General features: G+C 49.2%; 1 protein-coding gene across 5 annotated transcripts in view; it reads left to right on the top strand.

Moving 5' to 3' along the window:
* Positions 1-21,591, top strand: part of NWD1 (NACHT and WD repeat domain containing 1) — an 87,200-nt gene that overhangs the window by 16,498 nt on the left and 49,111 nt on the right. For 3 of the 5 annotated variants that reach the window (XM_064381670.1, XM_064381672.1, XM_064381673.1), the window contains 4 exons: positions 2,075-2,372; positions 7,610-8,882; positions 18,237-18,440; positions 21,192-21,351. In XM_064381670.1, the coding sequence (XP_064237740.1) occupies positions 2,075-2,372; positions 7,610-8,882; positions 18,237-18,440; positions 21,192-21,351 (1,935 nt within the window). The remainder of the gene's footprint in view (positions 1-2,074; positions 2,373-7,609; positions 8,883-18,236; positions 18,441-21,191; positions 21,352-21,591) is intronic. The other 2 variants (XM_064381671.1, XM_064381674.1) reach the window with 2 other exon arrangements.

Below are 21,591 nucleotides of genomic sequence, written 5' to 3'. Positions count from 1 at the left end.
ACTGTGGCACTCTGGCCTGGGTGACAGAGGAACAGTGTGTCTCTTAAGAAAAGAAGAAGAAAGAATAGAAAATAAATTACTATTATTTTTATTTTTATTTTTGAGATGGAGTTGCTCTGTTGCCCAGGCTGGATTGCAGTGGCATGACCTCTGCTCACTGCAACCTCTGCCTCCCGGGTTCAAGCGATTTCCGGCTAACTTGTATTTTTAGTAGAGAGGGGGTTTCATCATGCTTCCTGGACTGTTCTCAAACTTCTGACTTCAAGTGATCCACCTACTCGGCCTCCCAAAGTGCTAGGATTACAGGTACGAGCCACCGTGCCCAGCCAGAAATTCATTTCTTAGGTTTCTAGAGGCTGGGCAGTCCAAGGTCAAGGGGCTGCATCTGGTGACAGCCTTCTTGCTACTGGGGTCTCACGGAGTCCTGAGGTGGTGCAGGGTATCACGTGGCGAGAGGGCTGAGTGTGCCACCTCAAGTCTCAGTCTCTCCTCCTGTTCTTCTAAAGCCACAAGTCACATTCTCATGATAACCCTTTCATCCATCCATTCATCTGTTCATCCAGGAGTGGGTTAATCCATTCACGACGGCAGAGCCTCATGACCCAGTCACCTCTTAAAGGGTCTACCTCTCAATACTACCACACTGGGGATTAAGTTTCAACAGGAGTTTTCATTGAGGTGGGGACAAATATTCAAACTGTACCACCTGGCTATGACTTTTCCAACTTCTCTTGTTCATACGAGGCTGTTATTGCTGCAAAGGTCCCTGGAGCACGGCGTATTCTTCAACATCCTATCATCACTGATTCCGTTTATCCAGGTTTCCTCCATGCGTGCCCCTGGAGTATTCTGGTACAACTCAACAAAGTGTGGAGGGGTGATTGCTTCTATTTCTTTTTTTGTTCTTTTCTCTCTCTTTTTTTTGAAATGGAGTCTTGCTTTGTCGCCCAGCCTGGAGTGCAGTGGCACAATCTCAGCTCACTGCAACCTCCACCTCTCGGGTTCAAGTGATTCTCCTGCCTCAGCCTTCTGAGTAGCTGGGACTACAGGCATGCGCCACCACGCCCAGCTAATTTTTTGCATTTTTAGTAGAGACGGGGTTTCACCATGTTGGCCGGGATGGTCTCGATCTCTTGACCTCGTGATCCACCCGCCTCGGCCTCCCAAGGTGCTGGGATTACAGGCATGAGCCACCGCGCCCGGTGATTACTTCTGTTTCATCCTGGGAAAAACTGGACTTTGGCCCTGGCCTAAAGGGCTAGGTCTCCTCCAGGTTAACTCTTTTTTTTTGAGACAGGGTCTCCCTCTGTCGTCCAGGCTACAGTGCAGTGGCACGATCTCAGCTCAGTGCAGCCTCAGTCTTCTGAGCTCATGTGATCTTCCGAACTCAGCCTCCTGAGTAGCTGGGACTACAGCCATGCACCATCATGCCAAGCTCATTTTTGTATTTTTTTGTAGAGATGGGGGTTTCACCATGTTGCCCAGGGCTGGTCTCGAGCTCCTAAGCTCAAGTGATCCACCCATCTTATCCCAAAGTGCTGGGATTACAGGTGTGAGCCACCATACTTGTCCAGGTGAACTCTTTTGCCTTCCAGTTTGCACCTACTCTGAGTGTGGTCCTGGCATTAAGACCAAAATTTTGGGCCGGGCGCGGTGGCTCATGCCTATAATCCCAGCACTTTGGGAGGCTGAGGGGGGTGGATCATGAGGTCAGGAGTTCAAGACCAGCCTGGCCAACACAGGGAAAACCCGTCTCTGTTAAAAATACAAAAATTAGCTGCACATGGTGGCGCATGCTTGTAGTCCCAGCTACTGGGGAGGCTGAGGCAGGAGCATCACTTGAACCCAGGAGGCGGAGGTTGCAGTGAGCCGAGATTGCACCACTGCACTCCAGCCTGGGCGACAGAGTGAGACTCCATAAAAACAAACAAACAAACAAACAAACAAGAAAACCCAGGAGGTCAGGGCTGCAGCAAGTCATGGCCGTACCACTGTACCTCAGCCTGGGCGACAGAGCAAGACCCTGTCTGAGGAAAACAAGCGAGATTTGAATCTGTGATTTCCTCTCTGCTAGGCCCTCATCGGTGATCAGTACGGCCCCTGTCTGGTTCCCTCGCAGATTGACGAGAAGGAGTGGGAGGTATTGAGGGCCCGGCTGACTGCCAGGCCGAGTGACCTGGAGCTGGTGGCAAGGCACTTCCGGAGGGACGAGAATGCAGTTCCTCCCACCTACGTCCTGCAGGCACCAGGTACTGAGGAGGCCTGCGAGCCAGAGGAGGCCACCCTAACCTCTGTCCTACGCTCTGGAGCCGAGGAGGCCCGGAGGCTGGGCCTCATCACCCAACAGCAGTGGCACCGCTACCACCGGTCAGGTGAGGCTGCAGGGACTCCCCTGGAGATCCACGTGAAACTGACCGCGTGTTCAGAATTTCCATCTGCTGTTGGCAAAAATGCAAGAGTTTGCATTTCTTGCAAATGCCAAACCAATCAACCTCTGGTCCCTCATCTCTGAAAAAGGCTATTTACTGATCCAAGATAGTTCAGCCACGTTCCTGATCAGTCTTGGTCTCTTGGGCTCTTCTTCTCCTCCTCGCTGGCTCTTCCTTCTTGTCTCCCAGGAAGGCTCCTGTCATGGGTTAGGGGGTGTATTAGTCTGTTCTCATGCCACCAGTAAAGACATCCTTGAGGCTGGGTAATTTATAAGAAAAGAGGTTTAATGGACTCACAGTTCCATATGGCTGGGGAGGCCTTACAATCATGGTGGAAGGTCAAGGAGGAGCAAAGGCACGTCTCACATGGCAGCAGGTAAGACAGTGTGAGAGCCAAGTGAAAGGAGAAACCCCTTATAAAACCATCAGATCTTGTGAGATGTATTCACTACGAGAACAGTATGGGGGGAAACCACCCCCATGATTTAATTCTCCTTCACCAGGTCCCTCCCACACGTGGGAATTATGGGAGCTACAGTTCAAGATGAGATTCGGGTAGGGACACAGAGAAGCCGTATCAGGGGAAGTGATCCAGGGTGACTACCATCCCAGTTTGCGTGGGATGGAGGGGTTCCTAGGATGCAGAATTTGTAGTACCAAATCTAGCAGGCTGGGCCCAGTGGTGCCCACCTGTAATCCCAGCATTTTGGAAGGCCAAGGCAGGAGGATCACTTGAGCCCAGGAGTTTGAGACCAGCCTGGGCAATATAGTGACACCTCATCTCTTAAAAAAAAAAATTGTTTTTAATTTGCCAAACGTGGTGGTGTGCACATGTAGTCCCAGCTACTCAGGAGGCTGAGGCAGGAGGATTGGTTGAGCCTGGGGAGGCAGAGGCTGTGGTGAGCCAAGATCACGCCACTACACTCCAGCCTGGGTGACAGAGAGAGACTTGTCTTGAAAAACAAAAACGAAAACAAAATTAGCTGGATATGGTGGTGCATGCCTGTAGCCCCAGCTACTCAGGAGGCTGAGATGAGAGGATCGCTTGAGCCCAGGAGTTGGAGGCTGCATTGAGCTATGATCTTGCCACTGTACTCCAGCAAGGGTGACAGAATGACACCCTGTCTCTAAATAAATAAATAAATTAGCCGGGTGCAGTGGCTCACACCTGTAATCCCAGCACTTTGGGAGGCTGAGGTGGGCGGATCACAAGGTCAGAAGTTCAAGACCAGCCTGACCAACATGGTGAAACCCCATCTCTACTAAAACTACAAAAATTAGCTGGGTGTGGTGGCGCGTGGCTGTAATCCCAGCTACTCAGGAGGCGGAGGCAGGAGAATCGCTTGAACTTTGGAGGCGGAGGTTGTGGTGAGCTGAGATTGCGCCGTTGCACTCCAGCCTGGGCAACAAGAGTGAAACTCTGTCTCAAAAAAAAAAAATAAATAAATAAAGTAAATAAAATAAATGAAATACAGTCAGCCCTTGAACAACATAGGGTTCAGGGACTCTAACCCCTTGCACAGTCAAAAATCTGTATTAACTTCGAGTTCAGGAGTTCGAGACCAGCCTGGGCAACATGGCAAAACCCCGTCTCTACAAAAAATAAGTTAGCCAGGTGTGACGGCATGTGACTGCAGTCCCAGCTACTGGGGAGACTGAGGTGGGAGGTTTGCTTGAGCCCCAGAGTTGGAGGCCACGGTGAGCCATGATTGTGCCACTGCACTCCAGCCTTAACAACTTAACTACTTACTCCCCCAAAATGTAACTATTTATAGTCTACCATTGACCGAAAGCGCTACCAATAACGTAAACAGTTGATGAGGCCTGGTGTCTCATGCCTGTAATCCCAGCACTTTGGGAGGCTGAGGTGGGTAGATTACTTGAGCCCAGAGTTAGAGACCCGTCTGGGCAACATGGCAAAACTCCATCTTTATTTTTAAAAAAAATAAAATTAGCTGGGCATGGTGGTGCACACCTGTAGTCCCAGCTACTGAGGAGGGTGAGGTGGGAGGATTGCGTGAGCCCAGGAGGTGGTGGTTGCAATGAGCCCAGATTGCACCACGGCACTCCAGCCTGGGCGACAGAGTGAGACCCTGTAACAAACAAACAACATAAAAACTTGATGAAGACATATTTTGTATGTTCTAGCTATCATATCCTGTATTCTTGTTTTTTTTTTTTTTTTTTTTTTGAGATGGAGTCTCACTCTGTCATCAGGCTGGAGTACAGTGGCATGATCATGGCTCACTGCAACCTCTACCTCCTGGGCTCAAGTGATTCTCCTGCCTCAGCCTCCTGAGTAGCTGGGATTACAGGCATGTGCCACCAACCTGGCTAATTTTTTGTATTTTTTAGTAGAGACGGGATTTCACTGCTATAGCCAGGATGGTCTCGATTTCCTGACCTGGTGATCTGCCCTCCTTGGCCTCCCAAAGTGCTGGGAGTACAGGTGTGAGCCACCGCGCCTGGCCCCATATCCTGTATTCCTACAATAAAGTAATCTAGAGAAAAGAAAACATTACTACAAAAACTGCAAGGAAGAGAAAATATGTTTGCTGTTGATCACATATAAGCGGATCATCAGTCACAAAGGTCTTCATCCTCGTCATCTGCACGTTGAGTAGGAAGAGGAGGGGTTGGTCTTGCTGTCTCAGGGGTGGCAGAGGCAGAATAAACTTGACCTGTGTAATTCAAACCCATGTTCGTCAATGGTCAACTTCATACAATTCAGTGGCAATTAGTACATTCACTGAGTCATGGAACCACCTTCCATGTCTAGTTCCAAGACATTTTATTTTTATTTATTTATTTAATTTTTTGGGGACAAGATCTTGCTCTGTTGCTCAGGCTGGAGTGCAGTGGCACGATCATGGCTCACTGTGGCCTCCAACTCCTGGGCTCAAGCAATCCTCCCACCTCAGTCTCCCCAGTAGCTGGGACCGCAATCATGTGCCATCACACCTGGCTAACTTATTTTTTGTAGAGACGGGATTTTGCCATGTTACCTAGGCTGGTCTCGAACTCCTGAGCTCAAGCGATCATCCAGCCTCTGCCTCCCAAAGTGCTGAGGTTACAGGCATGAGCCACTGTACTTGGCCCTCCGAGACATTTTCTTCACCTCAAAAGAAGCTTTACTCATTAAACCCTCCCCGTCTCCCATCTCCCAGCACAGGCAACCACCACCAATCTGTTTTCAGACTCTATGAATTTGCCTGTTCTGGACATTTCATGTCAATGCAATCTTACACAATGTGGCCTTTTTTTTTTTTTGGAGACAGAGTCTCGCTCTGTCACCTAGTCTGGAATGCAGTGGTGCAATCTTGGCTCACTGCAACCTCCGCACCTCCCAGGTTCAAGCGATTCTCCTGCCTCAGCCTCCTGAGTAGCTGGGACTACAGGCACACACCACCACATCCAGTTAATTTTTGTATTTTTAGTAGAGGCGGGGGTTTAACCATGTTAGTCAGGCTGGTTTTGAACTCCTGACCTTGTGATCCACCCACCTCAGCCTTCCAAAGTGCTGAGATTACAGGTGTGAGCCACCACGCCCAGCCCTACTATGCGGCCTTTTGTGTCTGGCTTCTCTTACTCACCATCATGTTTTGAGGTTCATCTACATTTTAACACCTATGAGTACTTCATCCATTTCAGTGGCTGAATAGTATCCCATTGTGTGGATGGACCATATTTTGTTTATCCATTCACCTGTTGATGGATGTTTGTTTTGATTTGTTTTTGAGATGGAGTCTCACTCTGTCGCACAGACTGAAGTACAGTGTCATGATCTCAGCTCACTGCAAACTCCGCCTCCCAGGTTCAAGCGATTCTCCTGTCTTAGCCTTTTGAGTAGTTGGGATTACAGGCATGTGCCATCATGCTGGGCTAATTTTTGTATTTTTAGTAGGGATGGAGTTTCACCATGTTGGCCAAGCTGGTCTCGAACTCCTGACCTCAGATGATTCACCCTCCTCAGCCTCCCAAAGTGCTGGGATTACGGGCGTGAGACCCCGCTCCCGGCCTGTTATGGTTGTTTAGATTGTTTCTGCCTTTTGGCTGTTGAAAGTGCTGTTATGAGCAAGGGTGTATTAATATTTGTTGGAGTCTCTGTCTTCAGGTCTTTTCAGCAGATACCTAGGAGTGGGATTGCTGGGTGCGATAGTAGCCCCATGATTCACTTTCTGAGGATGACAGCATTGTTTTACAGTGTGGCTGCTCCTCACATGGAATCTCTGTGTTGCCCACCCTGAGGGGTCTTTGATTAATAATGCCTAAATCAGGCCGGGTGCAGTGGCTCATGCCTGTAATCCAAGCACTTTGGGAGCCCAAGGCTGGAGAACCACTTGAGTTCAGGAGTTGGAGACCAGCCTGGGCAACATAGCAAGACCCCGTCTCTACAAAAAAAATACAAAAATTACCTGGGCGTGGTGGCAGGCACCTGTAATCCCAGCTACTGAGCAGGGGCTGAAGTGGGAGGATCGCTTGAGCCTGAGAGGCAGAGGTTGCAGTGAGCTGTGATCGTGCCACTGCACTACAGCCTGGGAAACAGAGTGAGGTAAGACAGAGTGTCTTAATGTTAATAATAATAATAATAATAATAATAAATGGCTTAATCAGTGTGACTGTGGCTGGGCTCCATGGCTCACACCTGTAATCCCAGCACTTTGGGAGGCCGAGGCAGGTGGATCACTTGAAGCCAGGAGTTTGAGACCATAATGGCCAATGTGGAGAAACCCCATCTCTACTGAAAATACAAAACTTAGCTGGGTGGGGTGGCGCATGCCTGTAATCCCAGCTACTCGGGAAGCTGAGGCAGGAGAATTGCTTGAACAGGGAGGCGGAGGTTGTGGTGAGTTGAGATCGTGCCATTGCAATCTAGCCTGGACAACAAGAGCAAAACTCTGTCTCAAAAAAAAAAAAAACCAGTGTGACTCTGGGTGCAGTCCCTGGACCAGCAAGCCTTGGCTTGTTGTAAATGCAAACTCCGGGGCCCCTCCCAGATCTGCTGAATCAGAACTTCTGGAGGTGGGTTCTTTTCGAGGCCCCCAGGTCGGACTCTGGTGCACGCTGATCTTGAGTACCAATGCACACCCCCCAGTAACAGGTCTCCCAGCAACCCCATTTAGGTCAGCTGCTGACCCAATAATGACCACCCTTCATTCCTTCCTTCCCTGCTTTGGCAGCCATTGAGTGGGAGATAGAGCGGGGCCTGCTGAGCTCAGAGGACCAGGACCAGCGAGCCACTGTCTTCCTTCGAGAGATCCAAGACCTCCACAAACACGTGCTGGAGGACTGTGCCCTCAGGATGGTGGACCGGCTCGCGGATGGCTGCCTGGACACGGATGCCCAGAGCCTTCTCAGCAGCCTCAAGGCTCACATCACTGACGTGCACCCCGGGGTCCTCAAGGCGCACCGCCTGCCATGGAGCCGGGATCTGGTGAACCCCAAGAACAAGACTCACGCCCGCTACCTGAAGGAGCTGGGTGAGCAGTTTGTGGCAAGGGCCAATCACCAGGTCCTCGAACACCTCTGTGAGCTAGATGTGGCCAGGCAGGAGCTGGCGTGGCTCTACCAAGAGATCCGCCACCACCTTTGGCAGAGCTCGGAGGTCACCCAGACTTTCTGCGGACGTCAAGAACTCCTAGCCCGGCTCGGACAGCAGCTCAGGCAGGATGACAGCAAGCCACACACCCCCCTGGTACTCTTTGGAGTCCCAGGCATTGGAAAGACAGCCCTGATGTGCAAGCTGGCCGAGCAGATGCCAAGGCTGCTCGGGCACAAGACAGTGACCGTCCTACGACTGCTGGGGACGTCGCAGATGAGCTCGGATGCCCGCGGCCTGCTGAAGAGCATCTGCTTCCAGGTGTGCCTGGCCTACGGGCTGCCCCTGCCCCCTGCCCAGGTCCTGGATGCCCACACCAGGGTGGTCCAGTTTTTCCACATCCTCCTCCACACGGTCTCTTGCAGAAACTTTGAGTCTCTCGTGGTCCTGCTGGATGCTACGGATGACCTGGACTCTGTCTGCCACGCTCGGAGGGTGCCCTGGCTGCCTCTCAACTGCCCCCCGAGGGTGCATCTCATCCTCTCGGCTTGCTCAGGGGCATGGGGGGTTTTAGATACCTTACAGCGGATGCTCCCCGACCCGGAGGCCTACTGGGAGGTGAAGCCCCTCTCCGGAAACCAAGGCCAGGAGATGATCCAACTCCTGCTGGCGGCAGCAAAGAGGACACTGAGCCCTGTGCACACAGATTTGCTCTGGGCCAGCCTCCCGGAGTGCGGGAACCCGGGGCGGCTGAGGCTGGCCTTTGAGGAGGCCCGGAAATGGGCCTCCTTTACTGTGCCTGCCCCTCTGGCCAGCACCGCAGAGGAAGCCACGCACCAGCTCTGTGCCCGCCTGGAGCAGATGCACGGGCGGCTCCTCGTGGCCCACGTGCTGGGCTACATCGTCTCTTCCCGGTGAGTCTCTGTGCTTTGAAACTCTTATTTATTTATTTATGTTTAATTTTTTTTTTTAAGTTTTAGAGTTGGAGGTCTGGCTGTGTCACCCAGGCTGGAGTGCAGTGGTGTGATCATAGCTCACTGCAGCCTCGAACTCCCAGGCTCAAGTGATGCTCACGCCTCAACCTGCCGAGTAGCTGGGACTACAGGTGTGCACTACTGTGCCCAGCTAAATATAATTTATTCATTTATTTGAGATGGAGTGTCTACTATTGTTGTCTAGACTGGAATGCAGTGGTGTGATCTTGGCTCACTGCAACCTCCACCTCCGGGTTCAAGAGATTCTTATCCTCAGCCTCTTGAGTAGCTGGGATTACAGGCACCTGCACCCATGCCCGACTAATTTCTATATTTTTAGTGGAGACAGGGTTTCACCATGTTGGCCAGGCTGATCTCGAACTCCTGACCTCAGGTGATCCACCTGCCTCAGCCTCCCAAAGTGCTGGGATTACAGGCGTGAGCCACCGTACGAGGCCTGTTCATTTCTTTTTTTCTTTTTTGAGGCCAAGTTTCACTCTTATTGCCTAGGCTCTAGTGAAGTGGCACAATCTCAGCTCACCACAACCTCTGCCTTCCAGATTCAAGACATTCTCCTGCCTCAGCCTCCCGAGTAGCTGGGATTACAGGTACCCGCCACCATGCCTGCTAATTTTTGTATTTTTAGTAGAGATGGAATTTCACCATCTTGGCTAAGCTGGTCTCGAACTCCTGACCTCGTGATCCACCCCCTTTGGCCTCCCAAAGTGCTGGGATTACAGGTGTGAGCCACCGCGCCTGGCCGTTTTTTTATTTTTATTTTTAGAGCTACGGGTCTGGCTCTGTCACCCAGGCTGGAGTGCAGTGGTGTGATCATAGCTCACTGCAGCTTCCAACTCCCAGGCTCAAGTGATCCTCCCACCTCAGCCTGCCAAGTAGAATAGCTGGGAGTACAGGCATACACCATTGTGCCCAGATAAATATAATTTTTGTTTGTTAACTATACCTCAACAAAACTGGGAAAATAAACACATACATGCAAAAGAAAGAAAAGACTGCCTACCTGGTTGCTTAAGCCAATGAAAGTCTCAGGGTTATAAATTGCAATAAACCTGGGTCATGGTAGCCTGGGGCCATTTCTCAGAGATGCTAGGTATAAATGAGGAGTCCAAAGTAACACGCAGAGATTGCTTTTTTGATATAGCAAGAAAAGAGAGAGTGGGAAGGAAGGAAGAAAGGAGGAAGGAGAGGGGGAGAGAGAAAGGAAGGGAGGAAGGGAAGAAGGGAGGGAGGAAGGAAGGGAGGGAGGGAGGGAGACAGAGACAGAGAGGCCTGGTGTGGTGGCTCATGCCTGTAATCACTGCACTTTGGGAGACCAAGGCAGGTAGATCAGTTGAAGTCAGGAGTTTGAGACCAGCCTGGACAACATGGCAAAACCTTGTCTTGGCTAAAAATACAAAAATTAGCCGGGATGGTGGTGGATTACAAATCCCAGCTGCTCAGGAGGCTGAGGCAGGAGAATCATTTGAACCCTGGAGGTGGAGATTGCAGTGAGCCGAGATTGTGCCACTGTGCTCCAGCCTGGTGACAGAGTGAGACTCCATCTGAGAAAGAGAAGGAGAGACAGGAGAAGAAGAAGAAGGAGGAGGAGAAAGAGGAGGAGGAGGAGGAGGAGGGATGGAAGGAAAGAAGGAAGGAAAGGAAAAGGAAAGGAAAGAAACAAGAAACAAAAAGAAAGGAAGGAAAGAAAAGGGAAGAAAAGGAAGGAAGTAGAAAAACAAAAGCAAAAATAACAAGCAGCAGAGAGGAAGGGGTTAATCAGAAGCAGCAGAGAGGAAGGGGTTAATTCGAAGCACTCAAACAGCCAAACTCCCTCCCCGGAGTTTGTCCTCTGCCAATTGGCAGAGACACCAAGGAACAAAACTTTGCCTTTACTGCAACCGGCCAACAGCAAACACTCAAAACCACCATCCGAAATGCTGGACGACACAGTTTTGCCTCTTCTCAGTCTTAGGGGGACGGTTTTTTTCTTTCTCAGCCTGTGCCATTTCAGACCTTTGTCAGTTACCACAGATTAATCTAGAGGGTGTTGGTTACCCCAGCGAGGAGGTCTTTCTGCTTGTTTCTTTGCCAGAAATAGAAACACATTCATGCTAGTGTAAGAAATAAGAGAGTAGGCTGGGTGCAGTGGCTCTCGCCTGTAATCCCAGGGTTTTGGGAGGCTGAGGTGGGAGGATCACTTGAATCCAGGAGTTTGAGACCAGCCTAGGCAACACAGTGAGACCCCTGTCTGTACAACAAAATTTTTTAAGTTAGCTGAGCATGGTGGTGCATGCCTGTAGATGCAGCTACTCAGGAGGCTGAGACAGGAGGATCACTTGAGCACAGGAGTTGAAGGCTGCAGTGATCCATGATTGCACCACTGCACTACAGACTGGGAGACAGAGGAGAGAGAGGGAGAGAGAGAGAGAGAGAGAGCACGAGTGAGCCATCCATCTCATAGCTGTATAACTGACGCCAGGGGGCATATCCCAGATTTCCCGACTGGCCTACACTCTGTAAGAGTACAAATATGGCCTGCTGTTGTGGCTCACACCCATAATCCCAGCACTTTGGGAGCCTGAGGTGGGAGAATTATTAAGCCCACAAGTTCAAGACCAGCCTGGGCAACAAAGTGCAACCCCCTGCTTTGAGGAAAAATAAAAATATTAGCTGGGCATGGTGGTGAACACCTGTAGTCCCAGCTACTTGGGAGGCTGAGGCAGGAGGATTTATTGAGCCAGGGGGTCATGGCTGCAGTGAGCTGTGATTGTGCCACTGCACTCCAGCCTGGGCAACAGAGCAAGACTCTGTCTCCAAAAAAAAGTGCAAATAACGACTGGCACATGTTCCGGAATAGAGGGATGGCCCATCAGGCCATTCTGTTGAAGTCAGCTTGGGGGAAGTGAGTTGTTATGGAAACTGTTATAAAATTCAGGGTAGTTTCTCCTACAAATTTATTTTTGTAGACCCCATGTCTACAAAAATAAAAAATTATCAGGGTGAGGGGTGTGAAGTCTCAGATAATCAGGAGGATGAGGCTGGAGGATTGTTTAAGCTCAGGAGTTCGAGGCTGCAGTGAGCTGTGATTGCACCACTGCACTCCAGCCTGGGAGACGGAGTGAGACCCTGTCTCTAAAAAAGAGCAAATAATGGGGCCAAGTGAGATGGCTCACACCTGTCACCTCAGCGCTTTGGGAGACCAAGGTGGCTGGATCATTTGTGGTCAGAAGTTCAAGACCAGTCTGACCAACATGATGAAACTCTGTCTCTACTAAAAATACAAAAAATTAGCTGGGCATCGTAGCGTGCACCTGTAATCCCAGCTACTAGGGAAGCTAAGGCAGGAGAATTGCTTGAACACTGGAGATGGAGGTTGCAGTGAGCCAAGATGACACCCCTACACTCCAGCCTGGGTGATAGAGCAAGACTCTGTCTCAAATAATAAAATAATAATACATTCCTTCTCCCTTTGGGGTCCTCTCTGAACATCAGCTCTCCTTGTAGACTCCTTTCAGCAGCTTGCCTTTAGTCACAATTGGCATCAAGAGCTCATATTTTTGGGACCAGGTGCCATCTTACTGACTTGTTCTTTGGGTCCCAATTCCAAAGTCCAGGGAGACAGAATCAATTGGCCTACTTGGTACTTTGTCTGGTCTAATCAGTAAAGCCAGGTGTCTCACTGGGCCGGCGCGGGAGGTGGTTATGAAGCGTGATGATGAGGTGGAGGATTCTGGTTGCTCCAGTTCCACGAAAATATGTCATGCTTACACATCAGATCCATGTGGCAGGATGGTGACAGCTTCCCTCTTGGAGCAGACCTGAGATCCTTCTAGTCCAGAGGTTGTCACCTCAGGATAGTTCTGCCCCGCCCCCGCCCCAGGGGACACTAGAGAGTGTCTGGAGGCATTTTTGGTTGTTATGACTGAGCAAGGTAGTGCTCCTGGTGTCCCTACTGAGTGCAGTCCAGAGATGCTGTTTAACACCCTGCAGTGCAAAGGATGGTTCTACTTTAGAGAATGATCCAGCCCCAGATGTTAATAGTGCAGAAGGTAAGAAACCTTGCCTTAGCACAAGAGACCCTATCCATTCATCCATCCATCAATCCCTCCCTCCCTCCCTCCTTCCATCATCTCTATCATCTCCATCCATCAATTCATCATCTCAACCTGTCTCCATCCATCCATTGTCTCTATCTTCAATCCATCTATCCATCATCTCGATCTTCCATGCTTCCATCCATTCTCTCTAAATTCCATCTACCCTTCCATTCACATCTCTATCTTCCCTTTACTCATCATCTCTGTCTTCTATTTATCCATCCATCCATCCATCCATTCACCATTATCTCAATCTTCCTTCCATCCATCATCTCTATCCATCCACTCTATTCTTTCTTCCACCCATCATCTCTGTCTTGCATCCATCCATCCACCCACCCATCATCTCTATCTTCCATCCATCCATCCATCATCTCTATCTTCTATCATCTATCCATCTACCCATCATCTCTATCTTCCATCCATCTATCCACCCATCATCTCTATCTTCCATCATCCATCCATCAACCCATCATCTCTATCTTCCATCCATCCATCTATCCACCCATCAACTGTATCTTCCATCCATCCATCTATCCATTCATCCACCCATCATCTCTGTCTTCCATCCATCCATCTATCCCTCCATCCATCCACCCATCATCTCTATCTTCCATCATCCATCCATCCACCATCATCTCTATCTTCCATCTATCCCTCCATCCATCCACCCATCATCTCTATCTTCCATCATCCATCTATCCACCCATCATCTCTATCTTCCATCCATCCATCTATCCCTCCATCCACCCACCCATCATCTCTATCTTCCATCCATCCATCCATCCACCTGTCATCTCTATCTTCCATCCATCCATCCATCATCTCTATCTTCAATCATCCATCCATCCACCCATCATCTCTATCTTCCATCATCCATCCATCCACCCATCATCTCTTCCATCATCTATCCATCCATCCAACCATGCATCATCTCTATCTTCCATCCATCCATCCATCCATCCACCCATCATCTCTATCTTCCATCCATCCATAATCCACCCATCATCTCTATCTTCCTTCCATCCATCATCTCTATTTTTCATCCATCCATCCACCCATCATCTGTATCTTCCTTGCATTCATCATCTCTATCTTCCATCCATCCATTCATCCACCCATCCATCATATTTATCTATATCATGTCTATCTCTAGATATTTCTCCATGTCCCATCAATAAATATGTATCATCTCTATCTCTGTCTAGCTATTACCTCTAGTAATCTATCGTTATATCTCTCTAACATCTATCTCTACCTGTCTAACTCTATATTTATCCCACATCTACAAATACACCATTTTAATCTATCCACCTATTTAAATTATCTATTTATCTATCATCTCTATCTCTATCCATCTATTCATTTATAATCAATCGATCTCTGTATCTATCTCTCTATTGCTCATCTATATTGATCCCATCTAACTTTACTATCTCTCGAGCACTTGCTCTCTTTTTTTTTTTTTGAGACAGGGTCTTACTCTCTGTTACCCAGGCTGGAATTCAGTGACTCGATCACAGCTCACTGCAGTCTTGGCTTCTTGGGCTCAAGCGATCCTCTTATCTCAGCCCCTTCTGAATAGCTGAGACTACAGCTGCACACCACCACACCCAGTTATCTATTTACTCTTCTTTTTTTTTTCTTTGAAACAGAGTCTCACTCTGTTGCCTAGTCTGGAGCGCCTCCTGGGTTCAAGTGATTCTCATGGTGGAGCCTCACAAATAGGTGGGATTATAAGCATGCACCACATGCCTGGCTAATTTTTGTATTTTTAGTAGAGACAGTTTTGTCATGTTGGCCAGGCTGGTCTCAAACTCCTGGCCTCAAGTAATCTGCCCACCTTGGCCTCCCAAAATGCTAGGATAATGGAAATGAGCCATCACACCCAGCCTTATTTATTTATTTATTTAGTAGAGACAGGTTTTCACTATGTTGCCCAGGCTGGTCTCAAACTCCTGGGCTCAAGCAATCCTCCCAGGGCTTCCAAAAGTGCTGAGATTATAGACATGAGCCACCATGCCTGACCTGTAATCTGTCTCTGTATATACAGTTGCCTCTTGAACAACCTGGAGCTTAGGGGAACCAAATATCTCCCAACGTAGCTCAAAACTGATGTATAACTTGTGACTCCCCTAAAACTTAACTACTAATAGCTTATTGTTGACCAGAAGCTTTACCAGTAACATAAATGGTTGATAAACATGTATTTCATATGTTCTATGTATTACAGACTGTATTCCTACAATAAAGCAAGGTAGAGAAAAGAAAATGATAGTAGGAAAATCATAAGGTGGGCTGGGCCACAGTGGCCCATGCTTTTGTAATTCCAGCTACTTGGGAGGCTGAGTACGAGAATTGCTTGAACCCAAGAGGTGGAGATTGCAGTGAGCTCAGATCATGCCATTGCACTTGAGCCTGGGCAACAGAGTGAGACTCTGTCTCAAAAAAAGAAAATCATAAGGAAGAAAAACACATTTACTATTCATGAAGTGGAAGTAGATCATCACAAAGGCCTTCATCCTTCTCATCTTCATGTTGAGTAGGTGGAGGAGGAGGAGGAAGAGGAGGTGGGGGGCTTGGTCTTGCTGTCTCAGAGACAGCACAGGTGAAAGAAAATTCACATATAAGTGGACTCATGCAGTTCAAACCTGTGTTATTCAAGGGTCAACTATATACCTATCTGCCCATCTGTATCTATTTATTTATATCTATTTACCTTTATGTCTATTGTTCTATTTCTTATTCATATCTATCTCTCTGTAATCTATCTTGTATCCATCCATCCTCTGAACCTTCCATCCATCTATCCATTCATGCATCCATCCATCATCTCTATCTTTCATCCATCTATCCATCATATTGATCTTCCATCCTTCCATCTATTCTCTCTAAATTCCATCTATCCTTCCATCCTGTCTATCTATAATCTGTATGCCTATCTATACATCTGCCTGTCCATCTATCATGCTACCAGTGTCTAGTGGGTGGGGGCTTGGGTGGAGGGTGCTGCACATCCTACAACAGGGGTCGCCAACCTGACCCCCAGTACGGGTACCAGTCCGTGGCCTGTCAGGAACCAGGCTGCACAGCAGGAGGTGAGCAGCAGGCAAGCAGGTGCATCTGCATCTGTATCTGTAGCCGCTCCTCATCGCTCCCTTTACCGCCTGAGTTCCACCTCCTGTCAGGTCAGCAGCGTCATTCGATTCTCATAGGAGCTCAAATCCTATTGGGAACTGCACATATGAGTAATCTAGGTTGCTCAGAACTTATGAGAATCTGATGCTTGACGACTTGTCACTGTCTCCCATCACCTCCAGATGGGACCATCTGGTTGCAGGAAAACGAGCTCAAGGCTTTCACTAATTCTACATGATGCAGAGTTGTATAATTATTTCATTATATATTACAATGTAATAATGAAAAATAAAATATACAATAAATGTAATGCACTTGATCATCACAAAACCATCACCCCCACCCCAGTCCATGGAAAAAAATTGTCTTCCAAGCAACCGATCCCTGGTCCCAGAAAGATTGGGGACTGCTGTCCTACAACACACAGGACTGTCCCCACCCTAAAAAAATGATCTGACCCCAAACATCAACAGTGTGAGCCCAAGAAACACTGCACTCAGGCATGCCCTGTGCCCTCTGGGAGCCTCGCTTCCTCTGCTGCACAGAGGGGCTGATTGGGAGGAGCATCCATCCCCCAAGGCTGCTGGAAGCCTCAATGAGGTCATGCTTGCTGGAATAAGAGCTCAGAATAAGGGAAACTAGTGCATTATCTTCTTAGCCCTCAACAGTTTTGCTTTTGGCAAATGAGGAAACTGAGGCAAAGAGGAGGTATGTTACTTGCCAAAGTCTCTCATCCAGGATCAAATGCAAGCCTGGGTGACCATGCACAGCCCTGTTTTGCAATTCAGGCTAGGCGGGTCCCTTAGGGGTGCCAAGTGAGGTGCCTGCCCTGGGGTTCGCATTGCTTAGAAGGTGTCTTCGGGGATGAGGATGGGCCCTCAACCCAGTGGTTCTCCCATGACCATGGGCACATCTTCTGGGCTCTCTGATACCATATTATAGAGCCATTTGCAGGCCAGGTGTAGTGGCTCATGCCTGTAATCCTAACACTTTGAGAGGCTGAGGCGGGCAGATCACCTGAGGTCAGGAGTTGGACAACAGCCTGGCCAACACAGCGAGACCCCATCTCTACAAAAAATACAAAAATTAGTCAGGCATGATGGTGCACCCCTGTAGTCCCAGCTACTCGGGAGGCTGAGGCAGGAGAATCGCTGGAACCCAGGAGGCAGAGGTTGTACTGAGCCGAGATGGTGCCACTGCAACAACAACAACAGAAAAAAAAAATGAATGTTTTCAAAGAGTGCAGTGTTGGGGATCCCATCGTAACTACAAGCCGTGAAAACCATGGAACACTTGAAAGGCGGTTCATGCAACCCAGAAACTGAATCTTAAACTGTATTAATTTTTAACTAGTTTAACCTTATTTTTATTCATTTGTTAATTTATTTATGTATTTATTTTAGAGACAGGGTCTCACTCTTTTGCCCAGGCTGGAGTGCAGTGGTGCAATCACAGCTCACTGCAGCCTCAACGTCCTGGGCTCAAGCGATCCTCCCACCTCAGCCGCCCGAGTAGCAGGGACTACAGGCGTGTGCCCTCATGGCCCAGCTAATTTTTAAATTTTTTTGTAGAGATGGGGTCTCCCTGTGTTGCCTAGGCTGGTCTTGAACTCTGGCCTCAAGCGATCCTCCTGCCTCAGCCTCCCAAAGTGCAGGGATTACAGGCATGAGCCACCAAGCCCAGCCCACTTATCCTAATTAAAGACACACCTTGGTGGGCCGGGGTAGGGTGGGGTGGGTGCAGTTGGTTTCTGCATCATTTTCCTTGAGTTACCTCGTCCTTCCCTCGCTATGCTGTCTGTCTCAGACCCCTTTGAGGTTGAGGAGCGGGCGTTTCATGGTTCTGTAGGTGTGCATGTGGAGGAAAAGATCGGAAAAGGTCTTCCTTGGTGGGTACTGCCCTGACCCGGCTTGGGCCCTTGTGGGCGCTGTCCAAGTGCTGATCCCAGGTGATACGCTGCACACTGCGCAGGTGGCTGTATCCCTCCCTCTCTTGGCTTCTGCATCCTCCAAATGCGGAAGACAGGAGATGTGCCTCAAATCCCCACCCCCCCTCTCAGGCACGGTCTCTCGGAGGCAGAGCTGAAGGATGTCTTGTCCTTGGACGACGAGGTCCTGCAGGCTGTGTACCGGGACTGGACCCCGCCCAGCAAGGAGCTACTGCGATTCCCACCCCTGCTGTGGGTGCGGCTTCGTCGGGATCTGGGATACTGCTTGGCCCGGCGGCCTGTGGATGGCTCCACCCTCCTAGCCATTGCCCACAGGTAGGTCCAGGCAGAAGTGGCTGCAACACTGCCTGGGTAGGACCTCGAGAATGAGAACTTGCTGGCGGGGGGGTCTTCTCAGAACCAAATCCTTCACATTCCCAGGGAATCAAGTCCAGTTCAAACACTGGCACAATTCACTCATTTTTAAAATTGAGTTGAGGCTGGACGCAGTGGCTCACGCCTGTAATCCCAGCACTTTGGGGGGCCAGGGCGGGTGGATCACTTGAGGTCAGGAGTTGGAGGCTAGCCTGGGCAACATAGTGAGGCCCCATCTCTACAAAAAACGTAAGAAAATTAGGTAGGTGTGCGGCACGCACTTGTGGCCCCAGCTACTTGGGAGGCTGAGGCGGGAGGATCACTTGAGCCCCAGGAGTTTGAGGCTACAGTGAACCGTGATTGCATCACTGCACTCCAGCCTAGGTCACAGAGTGAGATCTTGTTTCAAACTAAACTAAACAAAAATAGGTGAAGTTCACATAACATAAAATTCACCACATTATTTTATTTTATTTTGATTTTTTTTTTGAGACAGGGCCTCACCCAGGCTGGAGTACAGTGGTGTCATCATGGCTCGCTGCAGCCTCAAACTCCTGGGCTCAAGCGACCCTCCCACCTCAGCCTCCAGAGTAGCTGGGACTACTGGCATGGACCACCATGCCTGGCTAATTTAAAATTGTTTTTTAGAGATGGGGTCTCACCACACTGCCCAGGCCGGTCTCGAACTCCCGGGCTCAAGAGACATACCCACTTTGGTCTCCAAAAGTGCTGGGATTACAGGTATAAGCCACCATGCCTGGCCAATTCACTATATTTTATTATTTTTTGAGATGTCATCTTGCTCTGTCACTCAGGCTGGAGTGCAGTGGTGCAATCTCAGCTCACTGCACCCTCTGTCTCCTGGGTTCAAGTGATTTTTCTGCCTCAGCCTCCTGAGTAGCTGGGATTACAGGCCTGAGCCACCACGCCTGGCTAATTTTTGTATTTTTAATAGAGACGGCGTTTCACCATATTGGCCAGACTGGTCTTGAACTCCTGACCTCAGGTGATCTGCCTGCCTTGGCCTCCAAAAGTGCTGGGGTTACAGGTGTGAACCACTGCACCCAGCCAGAATTCATCATTTTAAAGTGGACAATTAAGTGGTATTTTAGTACACTCACAATGTTGCACCCTCACCTCTGCCTAGTTCTAGAACATTTCCATCCCCCCAAAAGGAGAGCCTGTCCCCATCAGCAGTCACTCCCCACTTCCCTTCCCCAGCCCCTGGCAGCCACTCATCTGCTTCCTGTCTCTACGGATTTGGCTGTTCTGGGCACTTCAGATCAATGGGATTACACACCGCGTGGCCTTTTGTGTCTGGCTTCTTTCACTCAGCATTATATTTTCGAGGTTCATCCACATTGTAGCAGGGATCAGTGCTTCGTTCCTTTTCATGGCTACGTAATATTTCGTTGTATGGATGGACCACGTTTTGTTTATCTTCATCTATGGATGGACTCTTGCATTGCTTCCATGTTTTTGCTGTTGTGAACATGCATGTGTAAGTTTTTGTTTGAACACCTTCCTTCTTTTTTGTCCTTCCTTTTCTTCCTTCCTTCCTCCCTCTCCCTTCTTTCTTTCTTGCCTGCTTGCTTTCTCTCTCTTTCTTTTTTCCCTCCCTTCCTTCTTCCCTCCCTCTTTCTTTCTTTTTTTTTTTTTTTTGAGACGGAGTTTCGCTCTCGTTACCCAGGCTGGAGTGCAATGGCGCGATCTCGGCTCACCGCAACCTCCGCCTCCTGGGTTCAGGCAATTCTCCTGCCTCAGCCTCCTGAGTAGCTGGGATTACAGGCAGGCACCACCATGCCCAGCTAATTTTTTGTATTTTTAGTAGAGACAGGGTTTCACCATGTTGACTAGGATGGTCTCGATCTCTTGACCTCGTGATCCACCCGCCTTGGCCTCCCAAAGTGCTGGGATTACAGGCGTGAGCTACCGCGCCTGGCCTTCCCTCCCTCTTTCTTTCTTTTTCTTTCTCTCTCTCCCTCCCTCCCTCTCCCTTTCTTTCTTTCTTTCTTTCTTTCTTTCTCTCTTTCTTTTTTTTCTCTCTCTTTCTTTTGTCTGTCTGTCTCTCTCTCTCTCTTTCTCTTTATTCCTTCCTCCTTTTCTTTTCTTTTCTTTTCTTTTTTTTGGAGTCTGTCTCTGTTACCCAGGCTGGAGTGCAGTGTCACAATCCGGGCTCACTGCAACCTCCACCTGGGAGGAATGATTCTCTTGCTTCAACTTCCTGAGTAGCTGGGATTACAGGTGCCCACCACCATGCCTGGCTAATTTTTGTTTTTGTTTTTTTAGTAGAGACAGGGTTTCACCATGTTGGCCAGGCTGGTCTTGAACTCCTGATCTCAGGTGCTCTGCCTGTCTCAGCTTCCCAAAGTACTGGGATTACAGGTGTGAGCCACTGCGCCCAGCCTGAACACCTGTTTTTTTTATTCTTCTGGGTATATACCCAGGAGTGGATCTGCTGGGTCATGTGATAAGTTATTTTATGTTAAAATTTTGGAGGAGCCCAAAGGTTCCTCTTTGAAGGTAAATTTATGTAAGGAAAAAGAAAACATGGACCAATTTAGAGATAGATGTTATGTATCAAATAGCACAGGTGGTCCACAGGTTGGTTTAGGATGGCTTGGCATTTGGGAACTGCCTCCAGGAAGGTAGGCAGCCACTTTTGAGCTCGATGGGTCTCCAGGTCCATCAGCCTGTGTACCCTCTCTGTAGACAGCTGGTCCAGGTGGTCCGTGAGCGCTACCTGTCGGGGTCTGAGAAAGCCGAGAGGCACGGAGTCCTGGCTGACTTCTTCTCAGGGACCTGGAGCCAGGGTACCAAGAAGCTCATCACTCTGCCACTTGTGGGGAAACCCCTCAACTTGGACCGAAAGGTGAGGTACCTGGGACCCCCACTCCCCACCTGTAACCTCCACCCTGTCTGGCATGGCCCACCTCCTCCCTTCCCCTTTTTGCACTCAAAACATCCTCCTGACCTCCTCCTTCTCCTTTCTCACAGCGGGGAAGCTGTCCCTTCTACCCCAATTTTTTTTTTTTTTTTTGAGACAGAGTCTTTCTCTGTTGCCCAGGCTGGAGTGCTGTGTTATGATCTCAGCTCGCTGCAACTTCCGTCT

This window comes from Aotus nancymaae, unplaced genomic scaffold (assembly GCF_030222135.1).
Source record: "Aotus nancymaae isolate 86718 unplaced genomic scaffold, 86718_ANA_hifiasm-v0.15.2.pri h1tg000028l, whole genome shotgun sequence".
In the NCBI taxonomy this organism is placed as follows: domain Eukaryota; kingdom Metazoa; phylum Chordata; class Mammalia; order Primates; family Aotidae; genus Aotus; species Aotus nancymaae.
This window is presented reverse-complemented; position numbering and strand designations above follow the sequence as displayed.